The 15,552-nt window shown below is 41.2% G+C and overlaps 1 protein-coding gene across 1 annotated transcript; it reads left to right on the top strand.

The window, feature by feature from the left end:
- Positions 1 to 1,170: 1,170 nt before the first annotated feature.
- LOC138982625 (mucin-21-like) lies at positions 1,171 to 3,048 on the top strand (the record flags this gene model as incomplete). The annotated part of the gene is given in 1 exon segment (XM_070355956.1): positions 1,171 to 3,048. A coding segment is annotated over 1 exon segment (822 nt). The 3' UTR covers positions 2,249 to 3,048.
- Between the last annotated feature and the right edge of the window lie 12,504 nt (positions 3,049 to 15,552).

Genomic DNA, 15,552 nt, shown 5'->3' with positions numbered 1-15,552 from the left:
GTGGGTAGACAGTATGTTTGCAGTCATGGAAAACATATTCATTATTTACGTCTTCATTCGTGACTTCTGTTCTTCGTGATATTTTCTATGACTAACTTTGAGCATAGGTTATCAAGAAATAGATTCTACTGATGTAGGTCTGTTTACTCCTTACACGAAAACGGCATCGTAAATGTTCGACCTTCTATGTTTAGAATCTGAACTAAAAATATCCTTAGTCAATAACACTTAAAGGCATACTAACGCACTCCCGTGTTTACAAAGTGTAGTTTGCCCACAATCGATGTCAAACGCACCATAAGACCATATAATGACGATACGTCACCATGCGCGGACCATAATACATGCATTACAGCTTGTTCTAGCCTCTGAAAAAGTGAGGATGTCAACAAAGCCGCGGTGTTCTCTCCCTTGCATCAACGTTACATGTGTTGCCAAATCTATAAATAGGACGATCCAGATCAAAATGAAAATTCAAATATCTCAACATTTAAGGGGTCCTAGACCACAATATTTTGCAGGGAACTTAATTTAGTCTGTCTCCAGCTGTTGGTAAAGCAATTAGCGTGTATAGTCATCGAGTACATATGGCTTTAACTATTCACTAAATGTATGACAAAATACTACGACGAAGTAAATACCCATTGAGAAATAGCGTACCCTTGTATGGACATGTCTGTTTACGAGAAAGAAAGAAACATCATGAAAAATGTCATAATAGTCGTTGCCGATTGTGATGTCAGGAAATGAGAGACTTGTTGACTTGAAAGCAACATTCTAGCCGCTGTCCGACTAATCGACACAAGCATGCATGACATGCCGATCGACCCCTACCGCCTCGATCACCCCTCCCTTCCATACTATGTAAGCGTAAGCCAATCAGGAATCAGAAAGAAGTCGTCTGCTCATAACCAAGGAAAATCGGCGCATGACGTCAAGCACACAGTGCTATATATTCTAACGAGCAGCGAGGACAGTGACAGCTATCCAAAACAGATCGAACCAACACTGCCTGTCACAGACTGCGAGCGGGATTTTGCTACTATATATATATATATTGCTTTCGCTTGTCTGGGAGAACTCCAGTTTCACTTTGCTGTTACTTCTCTGTGAAATAACTTTGTCGTTTTCTCGCTTCTCAAGTCGGAGTTGATAAAAAAACCTGTGAAGTCTGTTTTGCATCACCCACAGCGAAGATAAAACTCACCACTGCCTGAACTGTGCATTCCGGATCGAAGATAAGTACTTCTGTTTCTCCTTTTGGACAGTGACAACAACAGTACAACAGAACCTATTCTCAGAATCTAAACTCTTGATCGAAGAAGAACGCGCCACTTTGATTCTTACAACTTCAGCAAACTACCGAACTTACTGTACACCGTGTCTGCTTGCATATCTACTTTCGACATCAACAACCAACAGCATCATGTCAGCAACAAACTGTGCAGCTCCCTCAGTAGTGATGAAGGTGGGTTACCATGCTGCGCGCCGCAACGCTCTGGGCGACATCTTCGAGAGTCTGGACATTTCCAAACTGACCCTCCAGTGCCTTCCAACTCATGGAGCTGGAAAGAGCACCAGCACCAGCACCAGCACCAGCAAGTCCAGCGCGATGCCTTGTGACTCCAGAAGACGTCCACTGACAGAGAGCGTCGAGGAGACTGACGGCGCCAGCGAGAAGGCACACTTTGCAGGAAGCTGCTGCACCGCTAGCCTGGACACTAACGCCAACACCAGGGTGTCACAGAGAAAGGTCGGCGCTAAGAATGGCAGCAGGAGCTTCATGCAGCAGTCCCACAACATGGCCGGGACAAAGTCCACCTCTCTCACACACAAAAGGTCTGCTCCTTGTTCTTCTGAGGTCCTGAACGGCAGCCGGATGTCGTCCCAGCTTACTTCTAGCACCACTAACACCAACACCAGTTCCCTGACCAACAACAAAGTAAGCGGTCCTGTCCACCAGAACGACTGCCTCTGCCAGTCTGACTGCATGCACGTCGTCCCAGAGCACCAGGCCAGCACCAATACTACCTGCAGCAACCTCCAGCAGCAACACAACAACTACAACAGCAACAGCAGTAACAACACCAAATCCACCTCCATAGTCACCACTTCCTCCGAGAGGAAGAACAGTAACAAGCCACTCAGCCGTTGCGGGTCGTTGAGCAGTGACCAAAACGAGAGCTTCTCTTCTTCCATAGCTCACCTGAGGGCCAAAGACTGCGCCAAGCGATCCATCGTCTGCTAAACGTTCCCACATCTCCAACGTGAGTTTGTTTATTTACACCCCCTTGTTGGGTCTTGCTTGCCTTAATTGACTCTGAGCCGACCCAAAGACTTTGCTGTGCATCGGATCGGAACGCTTGCAGGAACAGAGTGATGCATGGGCGAAGGGTCAGAAGGTGAGACAATTTGTGAGCGGAGCTGAACATTGCCGCGGGTACAAGTTCCCGTGTCACGGGCTCGCTGACATCTATTGCCATGTTTGACAAGACTGGTATTCGCATGTGGCCGCGTGGACTGTTGTTGTCACACTGAAGTGGTGCAATGGTATGAAGACTTTGTACTTGTACGGATTGAATGAACTGATAATTCTGCTTGAACATTATGTGCTTCAAACGAAAATAATGAATGTTGTTTGACAAAAGTCCATTTTGTGCGAGAGAGCTGTGTGCTTGAGTCCAACAGTCTTTCATGGATATTTCATTATGATGACATCATTTATGTTATGACTGACGATTATCATGAGTGTTGTTCTTGAGCGCGAACGTAAGAGTGTGATGTACAACTATATTATACTGGTATGAATTTCACGCTGTGTGATATTTGAGTTTCTTGCGCGGAAGTTTAATATAGATGAGTGTATCATGTTGAATAATACTGTTCTTGCCTGACAGAGTAGTGTTAATTGTGCATTGTTTATTATAACCCTGTGTGAAATATTTTACGAACCTTGCCTTGAAATTTCCACGTACCTTTCTAACGTGAATATTGTACAAGAAGTGTGATATGATTTGTAAAGTACAATATTTTCACACAAAAATTAAACACGTGAAATGTCAAACTAAACTTCTCTCTTTTGAAGTGTGTGTGTGTGTGTGTTTGTGTCTGTGTGTGCGTGCGTATGTATGTATGTGTGTGCGTGTGTGTGTGCGTGTATGTGCGTGCGTGTGTGTGTGTGTGTGTATGTGTGCGTGCGTGTATGTGTGTGTGTGTGTGTGCGTGTGTGTGTGTGTGTGTATGTGTGTGTGTGTGTGTGTGTGTATGTTTACGAGAGAGAGAGAAAGAGAGAGAGAGTCCATGTGCAAGAGATTGTATCGTTTATGTGCGTCCGAATGTGCGTGCGTACGTGTTTGTAAATACGCACACACATATATTTATACACACACACACACAGACACACACACGCACACACACACACACACACACACACAAACACACACATACACACACACTCACACACACACAAACACACACACACACAAACACACACACACACACACACACACACACACACGCACACACACAGTTTGTTCGTTTGTAATCATAGCACCAGCCTCTTCGATGAATGCAGATCTACAATACGAGAAATAACGTTAACATGCCAACTTATGTTTTGCAAAAAAGCGAAGAATGGCTGTTCAGTTTCACATGAGGGGACGTCACTCAGTTACTTGGGGTAGTGGGGGGGGGGGGGTGGTTATTTAATAAGGGTGAATTTGTTGGGAGCATAGAAACGTCTGGTACACATTTTGCTGCCATAAATTGATAGAATATAAAAGTAGTGAAACTGTATGCTTACGGGTACAATAAGTTTAACTGTAACTCATACTCTTAGTTGCTAATCGATCAAACCTGTGGAGGGTCATCAAATCGTAAAATGCACTGTCGGCGATTAAACCGTAAATAACCCCAGAAATCAGCATATTTTGCAAGAAGCGACTTTACCCGTCCGGTAGTGTTAAATGCGAAGGTTAAGAACCGCTTATAACTCATCGCATTTTTGTTTCGAGTTGAAATTTAGTTGATGTGAACATTCTGCACATTCTAGTTAAGAGATACACTGGAATTCACCACAAAAAAAAATAACATAGGGATGGTGTTTTGTCTGCAAGTGAAAAGGCATGGGAAATCCAGCACACCTAGAAAAGTAGACCTGTCCACAAATTATCCTAACGCCCGCAGAGTAATGTGCCTTGTAAAACGTTCTAATCCTTTTGGTTACTGACAATATCGTTATTGAAACAGTCACGGTTCGCAAAGAGATTGATAAAGAGCAAATCTCAAAAATAATTATTCTACGAAGCGCTACGCGCTTCGTTCTATAATTCATTTTCTTGATTTGATCTATAAATCTCTAAGCTCAATCAATCAATCAATCAATCAATCAATCAATCAATATGAAGCTTATATAGCGCGTATTCCGTGGGTACAGTTCTAAGCGCTTGTCGAAGAGTTGTCAACACAGGACTAACAAAGAAACTAACATCTACAGACGGACACGAACCCTATCACACACTAGCAAACCCTGATAAACATACAACAAACAACTGTTTAACAACAATGTATACATCAATAGCTAGGTCCAAACAAAATAATATCAAGCACAAAGAAAACACCTCTCACAGAGCACAGCACAAGAATGTCTTTTGGGGCACAACACATCACGTCGAGCATGAAAGTCGCAGCCAGCTACGGGAAGAACTGAGTCTTCAACCTACTCTTGAACGCGTCAAGAGAGGGGCTCTGGCGAAGCTCAAGCGGCAGGGAGTTCCAGACGGAGGGGCCCGCGGAGGGAAATGCACGCTGACCAGCAGATGCGAGTTTCGAGCGAGGGATGTGGAGGCGGAGAGGGTCAGCAGCAGAACGAAGGGGACGGTCGGAGGGCTGGGTGTACAGGTCCAGGGAGGATTGAAGGTACTCGGGAGCAGAGTCGTTGAGACACTTGTAGACCAGAGTGGACAGTTTGTAGGAGATTCGGGTGTTGACAGGGAGCCAGTGCAAGGAGCGAAGTAGGGGGGTGATGTGGTCTCGCTTCGTCTTCCTCAACGTCAGCCTGGCAGCGGCGTTCTGGACTCGTTGTAGGCCATGAATGGATGAGGCGGGGAGGCCAGCCAGAAGGGAGTTGCAGTAGTCCAGACGACTGAAAATGAGGGAGACAACCAGCTTGACACAGGCGTCGTGGGTGAGGTAGCGACGGATAAGCTCACTATGATGTCTCAATAACTTAAATAAAAATAATAATAATAATGAATATATTATGAATAATAATAATGAACATGAGTTAACCTATGAAAGAGAGAGAAAGGACATTTAGTAAGTTTATGGGTTGGGTTTGTTTGTTGTTTTTGTTTTAAATCACTATAAGCTGGCTTGTTTGCCTACATGTCGGTGTTGTGTTTCAGAAAGATTAAGATAATGTGTATGGTCTTGAACACGATTAAGAACTAGGTACTGCAATCTCTATGTGCCACAGAAAACTTCCTCAATAAGCTAAATTCATCTCTATTCCGATTTATCTGGAAGAAAAAAATATTCAAACAAAAGAGCTTATGAAAAAGTTAATAGAAAAGTAATGTGCCAAGAGACAAATCTTGGAGGTCTGAAAATGATTAATGTCAAAGATGTACAAACATCATTTCTAATTTCATGGATTATGAGGCTGCTGGACGGAAGTAACGCAAAGTGGCAACAGATTCCATTAGCATCATTTTTAAATCTGGGCGAACGCTTATGCTGTCTGCGCTCAAATGTGAGTGCAGAAAATTTTAAAGGACTAGGTGCCATAAAGCAATATTTCTGGAAACAAGCTTTTATCACCTGGCTAAACAATAAACACAAGATCAAAGAAATAAGCAGTAATGAACAGCAGATAAGTGTACGCAATCAAACCTTATGGAATAATACAAATATAAGGTACAGGAAGCAAACACTATACATGAATGACTGGATAAAGGCTAAAATATGCGTTGTTAAAGATGTTTTTAACGATAACGACATGTACTCTTTTGAGGAAATATGTGAACGAACTGGATATAAACAGTCTCGCCTATTTGAATATAATGCAATACAGACTGCCATTAAAGCTCTATTATTGCGTGATACGGGTCAGGCCCGTTCTGATCATATGCCATTTATACAATTATCTCCACGTCAAATTCGCCTAAAGATGTTAAATTATGAGATAAAGGAGCCAAGCTCAGCTGGATTTTGGTCGAACAAATTAAATATTACATTAGAAGATAAACACTGGAAATTAGCTAACGAATGCTCGACAGAAACCCGTCTTCGTCTATTGCATTGGAAAATTTTACACAATATATATCCCACCAATATTTTGCTACATAAGATGGGAATTCGTCAAACAAATCTCTGTCAGTATTGTAACGAAACCGACTTCATCGAGCACTTTTTTTGGCAGTGTAGAGCAGTGCAACCCATATGGCAGGAATGTCAAGGGTACATATTTAAATGTACAGGCAAAAATATAAAGTTAAGCTGCGAAGAGGCTCTTTTTGGGTATTTCACACGTGATATCCCCAGAGAGAAAACCTTCATAATTAATCACCTTATATTGATATCGAAAATGTGCATAAGCCAGTTTAAGTACGGAAATCCAAAAACTAACATGAAGGTCTTATTTCAGAACCAAGCTCGACTTCGAAATCTCTAGTAAAATTGAACTGTGTATAAGAATATAGATAACTAGTAGTATTGTGCTGTTAATGTAAAGTTATTTATATATGCGCTGTATGATGCTGTGCTGAAAACTAGTACTGTAATTGGATTAATTAACTTGTTATGTATTGTCCCGCTGAAAATGTATTATATAACAGAATTATGGGAACAACAACAACAACAACACACACACACACACACGCACACACACACACACACACACACACACACACACACACACACACATATGCACATACACAAACATTAGTTAAATTGTTGTTGAATTAAAAAGTAATTTAATGGAAATGTAACCTGTAATGTAAAAGAAAACAAAATTAAAATTTCATTAAAAAAAAAAGACCAATGAAGAAGGATATGCTCACCGCCCAAAAAGAAAGAGAAAAAAAAAAAAAAAAAAAAAAAAGACGAAAGAGGCAAAAAAGATGGGTTGAAGCAGCCTTGCATGCAACTGAGGTCAAAAAAAAAAAAAAAAAAAAGAACTTGGTAGATTTGTTTGTTTGTTTGTTTGCTTAACGCCCAGCCGACCACGAAGGGCCATATCAGGGCGGTGCTGCTTTGACATATAACGTGCGCCACACACAAGACAGAAGTCGCAGCACAGGCTTCATGTCTCACCCAGTCACATTATTCTGACACCGGACCAACCAGTCCTAGCACTAACCCCATAATGCCAGACGCCAGGTGGAGCAGCCACTAGATTGCCAATTTTAAAGAAGAACTAGGTAGAGATCATGTCTTTTTTTTGTTAAGTATCAGTATATATTTCCTCACAGAAAGATCTGAACCAGTTGGGATTTACTTTTGGCCATATTTACCCTTTGTCGTTCTGTCGTTTTGTGAGTGAGTGGTATTTTTTTTCCTTTGTGGTGCTTTTTTTTTTTTTTTTTTTTTTTTCTTTTTCTTGTTTTTACTATAACATTAACACTACTATATCTGAATGTATTTTAAACAACTTTTCTATATAACAATTCCCTCTCAAAAATGCATACAATATCCAGAGGGGAACCATATATCTATAAATACCAACACACATTTCGGCTATCACAATCAAATAATTCACATAACTTATTAGTGCCTTGGAACTTTGTGAATTTTCAAATACGCCCCAAAAAAACTTCCTTTACGGTAATTTTAATAATCATATTATATTTACAATTCACTTTATCCTCAACGCATTTCCAAATGGACATAATTTTCGGGCAAAAGTAAAAAAAAGTTCAATATAATCAATTTCGTTCTCACAGTGATTACAGCAATTACTCACGGAAATGCCTATTTTATACAATAAAATATTTGTGGGGTAAATCTTCTTCTTCTTCTGCGTTCGATGTGTGGGGTAAATATTGTGCAATATTTTCCAATGCAACATTCGCAATCTTGTTTCAGTGGTTACTTTGTTTACCATTAACCATTGCTCTTTTCCCGGCCTGAAATCAAATTTATGTTCCCAAAATTTAACTACAACCGGCTCCACATATTTTTCCTTTATAATTAATTTGCGAAATTGACAAGGCTTACTCAGGTTCTTTAAATCGTTGAATCCACATACATTTCCATTTGCAGAGCGTAGTGTTGCTGCTTTAACTGCTGTACAAATCACCCTATATTCAAAGAATCTTGTGGGCTTACATCCAACCTTCTGCTGCATAATATTAAAGGGCACAATCTCATTACCAACATATACATCCTTTACTCGACAAACGCCTGCTTTAATCCAGTCGCTAAAAAACAGGGTTTGGCCGCAATAGATTATATCCTTGCTGTTCCATAAACACGTATCACTTAATAACATGTCTCCACCTACTGCTCTCTGAATCATGTCCTTATTTTTCAACCAACAAATTAAAACTTGTTTCCAAAATACATTTTTAATTAATCCCAATCCTTTAAAATTTTTTACCGTGGTGTTAGATTGGAAGCAACACAACCTTTCACCAAGCTTCGAAAACATATGTATCGGTATCTGTTTCCATCTTTCCTGCTTTTCGTTCAATAAATTTGCCGCCCAGGACAACAAACAAGAGGACTGCATATCAATGACATCAATCATTTTTAAACCCCCATCAGGAAACTCTTGACACATCACTTTTCTTTTAACTTTCTCAAATGCCTTAGTGTTTGAAAATCGTTTTTTCCAAATAAATCTGTAAAACATAGTATTTATCTCAGTCAATACCTTTTCGGGTATTACCAGTGCTTGCAACGGATAAATAATCTGCGATAACAAAAGAGATTTCACTATGCATATTTTCCCCATGATACTACAATTTCGTTTAAACCATTTTACAATGTTGCGTCGTATATTTTCAATACGGCTTGTCCAGTTTTCTTCAATCTCAGAGACCGATGAGGAGCTACTGAAATAAATTCCCAAAATCTTCACTTTTGTAGTGGTGCTGTTGTTGTATTGTTTTACATGTATCCAAAACATGGTTTTTTTTAAAGGCACAGTAAGCCTCCCGTAAACCATCACAGATACGGTCAGGCTTTTACACACAGTACAAACACCCTTTCATTTAAACACTCACCGATTGAGAACATCCTAGGTGCCCTCCGTAAAGAGCGAACAATTTTCAAAGAATTTATTTTTGCGTGGTTGATCTTACCCCTGAGCCATCGTGAACCCATGTGATCCAGTTTCCCTTTTTCACAATGTAGTCGTCAGTTAGTCATTTGAATGCGACTCGATGTGAGCTTATCTACAATAGCACGTTTTATGCACGAAACAAACGGCTGTGGTTCACAAGAACTCTAGCGATGGCTTTTGACTGTTGAGAGGAACGGCGATATGCATAAACCGTCGTCTGCTACGACCCTTGCGTGACCCTGCTTCCGGGCTTTTTTTTTCAAACTTTCACAACTTCGAATTGTACTGATCTTGTCTTAATGAAAAAAGAATTCTTTTATGATTAAAGAATGTTTGTGTAACAAGCTGTCAATTTATTATTTAGATTTTAAAAGTTAGGTCTAGCGCAAACACGCACCACGGTCCAAAAACATTCTGATAATCATCGATCCCCGGCTATCGCCAGTTTACATCGATAGAATGAGACCCGAAGGGAAGTAACCTCATTTTTGACCTGAGTTCAGGATGGGTCCAAAAGGTGTTCGAGACAATCTGCAAAATTAATTCTTTAAAAATTGCTCGCTCTTTACGCAGGGCACCTAGGATGTTTCCGTTTGGTGAGCGTTCAAATGGAAGGGTGTTTGTACTGTGTGTAAAAGCCTGACAGTATCTGTGATGGTTTACGGGAGGCTTACTGTCCGGGCGTGATTTCCGGTATTGAATATTCATAACAGCCGCCCAGCACCAAAACGAGGCGCCATTGTTGTAGAGGAGCAAGTCCACGAAAATAAATTCTTTGAAAATTTCTCACGCTCGACAGAAAGCAGCCAGGATGTTCCCGTTCGGTGAGCGTTTAAATGGAAGTATGCTTGTACTGTATGTAGACGCTCGGGGAGCTCTGTGATGGTTTACGGGAGGCTTACTGTGCCTTTAATCTAGAAGGGCATTGCCATCAACGGTAAATCTACATCACGAAAAACAAATTTCTTTCTGTACATCAAATTGCGTAAACAATACCGAATGTTGAAAGTTATCCCCCAAAAAATATTTTACTGCTTCAAGCAAACCCAGATTATTTTCCTTTTGCTATTCAGACTAAAAATACATTACTATTGCAAAAAAAGAGTAATGAATATATAGTTAAAACAGTGATCAACCTTTGAGGCAGGATGGTATTCTGGTGTAAATGAAATTATTTTCAAATGCTCCAGGCAGAAAAGGATAGTGCGTACGCGTGCTTCCATATCAATAACGAATACACTCACACCTTAAGTGATTATGTTTACATGTGAAGCTTTACTCCAAACGAACTGAATTGATCAGAAATAGCTTTTTATGGTATTCTCTGATTTAAGTAGAAAAGGTCAACAAGCTGGTCAAAAATAACTTCACTTGATGAAATGATAACAAATCAGATGTATGTAGCAAATAGGAAGATGAGATTATAAATAATCAGATCAAAGAACACGCAAGAATTACCGAGCACCAGCAACGATGTTTTGACTCTTGACAAATTCAGCATGCCTGCCTGCCTGCCTGTCTGCCTGCCTGCCTGCCTGTCTATGTGCTTGCTGTCTGTCTGCCTGCCTGTCTGTCTGTCAATCTGCTTGCTGTCTGTTATGCATGTCGCTGGCCTTGACAACAAAACAAATCAAGAAGTTTGTTTTTAAGCATATGCACAACCAGATGCTTGCCTGCCTGCCTGCCTGTTTGTCTGTTTGTCTGTCTGTCTGTCTGTCTGTCTGTCTGTCTGTCTGTCTGTCTGTCTGTCTGTCTATCTGCTAGCTTGTCTGTCATACCTGTCACTGGCCTCGATTGCAAAACAAAGCAAGATTGGTTTTTTTTAACGCACAGATACTGCAGACCAACAAAATAATTCAGGTTTGAGGTGTCCTTCACAAAATTAGGCTGCAAGGTCCTTGAAAGACATTGTCTTGGTTCTTAAACTACATCTTGCAGGAGTTTTAGTGTAGTATTTATATATATAGCTATTCTGATGAACACGTGGGGGAATTCGGGGGCTGTGATTGGATGGTCTCTTCCGATCATCAAAGCATAATGCGGCGGAAGTCGGCCATTTTACTCAATATCCAAAAGCATATTGAGAAAAATGGCCGACGCATGATTCCGGTTCACCCATCTGTACCACGGCGATGTTTCTATCGACAACAGCATACACTGACAACTTAAAAGGCTGTTTCAACAACTGTGTTGTGAAGTCGAATGCACTTGGAGTCAGTTTTTCTTACAAAGTCAGAAAGCGTGTAGCGGTGTGCATGTCTGCGCGAACATGATGCGCGTAAGAAGTTTGTCTGCTATCAAAACCTGAGATCAACGCATCGACGCAAAAACTGTCATTTTGTAAGTTTGGAACAACAAATCAAGGTCATAACAGCTATATAATCGCTATTGTGTTTTCAGCGTAGCAATAGGGTCCGATATTTAGACTCGAACAAGTATAATGCGACTCGTCTTCGACTCGTCGGCATTATACTTGTCTCGTCTAAATATCGGACCCTATTGCTACGCTGAAAACACAATAGCTGTTAATATAGTTGCCGACACTAATAGGTGTCTCGCTGTTTTTGGTCTCTAGCCTGTTTGTTTGTTTGTTTGTTTGTTTGTTTGTTTATTTTTTTAGTTTTTTTAAAAATTGTGTTTTTGTGTGTGTAGGTAATGCAGTGAATTCCGATCAACCCGTCACGGAGATTTAGGACAAGGCTAAAATGAGTAATAAGTTGAATGTTCCTGTCCTGGGCGTTTGCACATAGAATACTTAAGTTAATAGTCGGTTCTTTACAGAGAACAACAAAAGAAAGCTACTATGTTTTTGAACGAGATTTGTCATGTACCGTAGGGGATATGAATTGATACACTTACTGCGCAGTAAAACGTTGAGCCTTACTTTCAGAAACAGAAATGTTCAGAAATATACTTCCACACTTATTTCCGGTGTGTTGGTAGACAGTCTGTTTGCAGTCACGACAAACATATTAAAGGACCCCAACAGGCTTTACCACGTCTTGGACACATACCACAACTTGGACACATACCACAACTTGGACACATACCACAACTTGGACACATACCACAACTTGGACACAGACCACATCTTAGACGCATACCACAACTTGGACACATTACCACATCTTGGACACATACCAGAACTTGGACACATACCGCAACTTGGACACATACCACAACTTGGACACAGATCACATCTTGGACACATACCACAACTTGGACACATACCACAACTTGGACACATTACCACATCTTGGAGACATTACCACATCTTGGACACATCACCACAACTTGGACACATACCACATCTTGGACACATACCACAACCTTGACACATTCCACATCTTGGACACATTCCAGTGGTCGCCAAACGTGGACGCCGTGTGCAAGCGGGCAAACCAGAGGCTCTTCTTCCTGAGGAAGCTGCGGCAGTTCCACGTCGACCCACAGATCCTCCACCTCTTCTACCAGGCGACTATTCAGAGTGTCGTCTCCTTCAACCAGCTCTGCTACCACAGCAGTGCAAAGAAGGGCGACATGGAAAGGTTGGAGAAGATCGTGAAGAGAGCAGGCTCCATCATTGGCTCTGAGCTTCAGCCTCTCAGCACTCGATTTCCGAGTGTGGCGCTGAAGAAGCTGAGCATGATCCGCTCTGACGACCGCCACCCTCTGCACCAGGCGCTCGCATCGTGCGAGCCCACGCGTGAGTCATCACGCCGTTTGAGGTGCTGGCGGGCCAGGACGAACCGGATGAGGGACTCGTTCCTCCCGATGGCTGTACGACTCTACATCCAGTCCCTGTGAATGTGATAACTGTGCTGTGAGGACTATGGGTGATGCGAACTGTGACTGCGGAAGGACAATGAGTGCTGTGAACAGTGGAACGTATAGGGGGGTTGGGGTATGATGTAATGTAATTTGTGATAATGTATGGGGGTTATGATGTAATGTATATATGTATGATGATGTATTCTGTGTCGATTGTGAATGTATGGTGGGGTGGGGTGGGGTGATGTAATTTAATGTACGATGATGTACTTGGTGTTTGATAGTGTATGATTGTTTGTTAGTTGTAGATTATAGTACGATGTTTGATGTTGTAATGTTTGTGCGTGTGTTATAATGCAATATGTTATGATGTAATGTATGATGATGTATTCGGTGCATGATAGTGGATGTATGCTTGTTAGTTGTAGATCTAGTACGATGTTTGAGGTTGTAATGTTTGTGCGGGTGTTATAATGCAATATGTAGCCGTATGAGGGTTCCAGTGTGTGAGTTGTACATGACCGGGTGCTAGAGTGCTGCATGAATGAGTAAGTGCATGTGGAGCTGTATGGCTGGGTGATTTGTGGGTTGCGTACGTCCGAGGGGCACATGTAGCCTGTGTGTCTGGAGTAGTGGGTATGTTGCGTAAAGGTGTGCTGATATTGAACTTCAGTTGTGTTTTGTAAATGTCTATGTATCAGTATTATGTCTTCCCACACACATGCCAAATTTCCTTGTATTGATGAGGACAATAAAACTTCTTGTATCTTGTATCTTGTACAACTTGGACACATTCCACAACTTGGACCACAAGCGCGACTCTGTTGCTGCTTGCTTTTCACTGGGAGGAAGCGATCCGAATTCGCCAGCGATATAGGACAACAAAGAAATGAAAAAATAAAGAAAAACAAATCTAATGGATCCCTTGACTTTGGGGTAGCGCGACTCTGTTGCTGCTAGCTTTCCACTGGGAGGAAGCGATCCGAATTTCCCAGCGATGGGACAATAGGCTGAATAGAGAAATGAATTTTTTTTTTACATTTTTACAAATCGCGGTTTTAGGTTCGACGTAATTTGTAAAATATTTTTTACATTTTTATTGTTCATGTAGGTTCGCTGGTTTCTCAACAATGGTGCTGTTGTTGTTATTGTTGTTGTTGATGTAGTTTCGCTGGTTTTTCAACAATAGTGTTGTTGTTGTTGTTGTTGTTGTTGTTGTTGTTGTTGTTGTTGTTGTTGTTGTTGTTGTTGTTGTTTCTTTGTTTTTGGGTACAGCCGATTCCTGTTCACAGCCCATTCCTGCTTGAGCCTTGAGTCGGATGGAAACAAATGAAAACTCAAGCCTGCATGAGTCCTTTTTTGCAACTCCGAACATACGGCAGCAGGACACTCTCTCGGCATGATGTCGGGAGTACGCGCGCATCCACGGCTGCAGCAAAGACGCAGACCGAGCGTCGCTACTTTCACTTCCGATTCCTGCTTGTGACGTCACAGCCAACGACTTGCCGCCGCGGGGATTTTGAAGTCTCGCGTAGCAGACGAATTTGGCCGCTTTTTGAGCATGCATTTTGTGTAAAATCAGACTGATGCAACACAAAACCTGTGATTTACTGTTCGGTTTTTGCATCTTTAGATGCTTACCTATATCATTAAATCAACCCCAACTGCTTTATCTGACCGTAAAAAGAGCCTGTTGGGGTCCTTTAATTATTTACGTCTTCATGCATGACTTCTGTTCTTCGTGATATTTTCTATGACTAACTTTGAGTAGGTTATCAAGAAAAAGGTTCTGTTGCTTTAGTTCTGTTTACTTCTTACAAGAAAATGGCATTGTAAATTTACGACCTTCTATGTTTAGAATCTAAACTAAAAATAAAGTAGATGTGTACTGCCGGGCAGTACATACCCCAAGCGAAGTCGTCCATCTGTGTGTACATGATTCTCTCTCTCTCTCTCTCTCTCTCTCTCTCTCTCTCTCTCTCTCTCTCTCTCTCTCTCTCTCTCTCTCTCTCTCTCTCTCTGTGTCTTAAAATGTGTCATCGATGACGTGTTTTCATACTTGCTAATGCGGCAGGCTAATCATGACGTCAAATTGAAACTTCTTGAAGTCTCTCAGAAAGGGACATGAAAACCATGTGGGGGTTACTGGTTTGGGCTGAAAAAAAACCCAACTCCACCTAAAATTCAAGCGCCTATGGGGCTGAATTATGCAGCATAAATTGTGAAACATCAGGATATCTCACACTTTCAATTCTGCCATCATGTCAAATCTGACAACAAACCTACCCACAAAATGTCATAAATATCGGTGTAGAATTGAGACTTAACGGTTTTTAACTGCCAAAAATAAGTTTTTTTGACTGGAATAGTTTGTCTTGAAATTCAGTTTGGGACAACGGACCCACCCACTAAATTTCATAAAGATAGGTGAAAATTTAAATGTAACGGTTTTTAACTGCCAAAATTATGTTTTTCTTCTGGAAAAGTATGGAGTG

This window comes from Littorina saxatilis, linkage group LG12, assembly GCF_037325665.1.
Source record: "Littorina saxatilis isolate snail1 linkage group LG12, US_GU_Lsax_2.0, whole genome shotgun sequence".
Classification (NCBI taxonomy): Eukaryota; Metazoa; Mollusca; class Gastropoda; order Littorinimorpha; family Littorinidae; genus Littorina; species Littorina saxatilis.
This window is presented reverse-complemented; position numbering and strand designations above follow the sequence as displayed.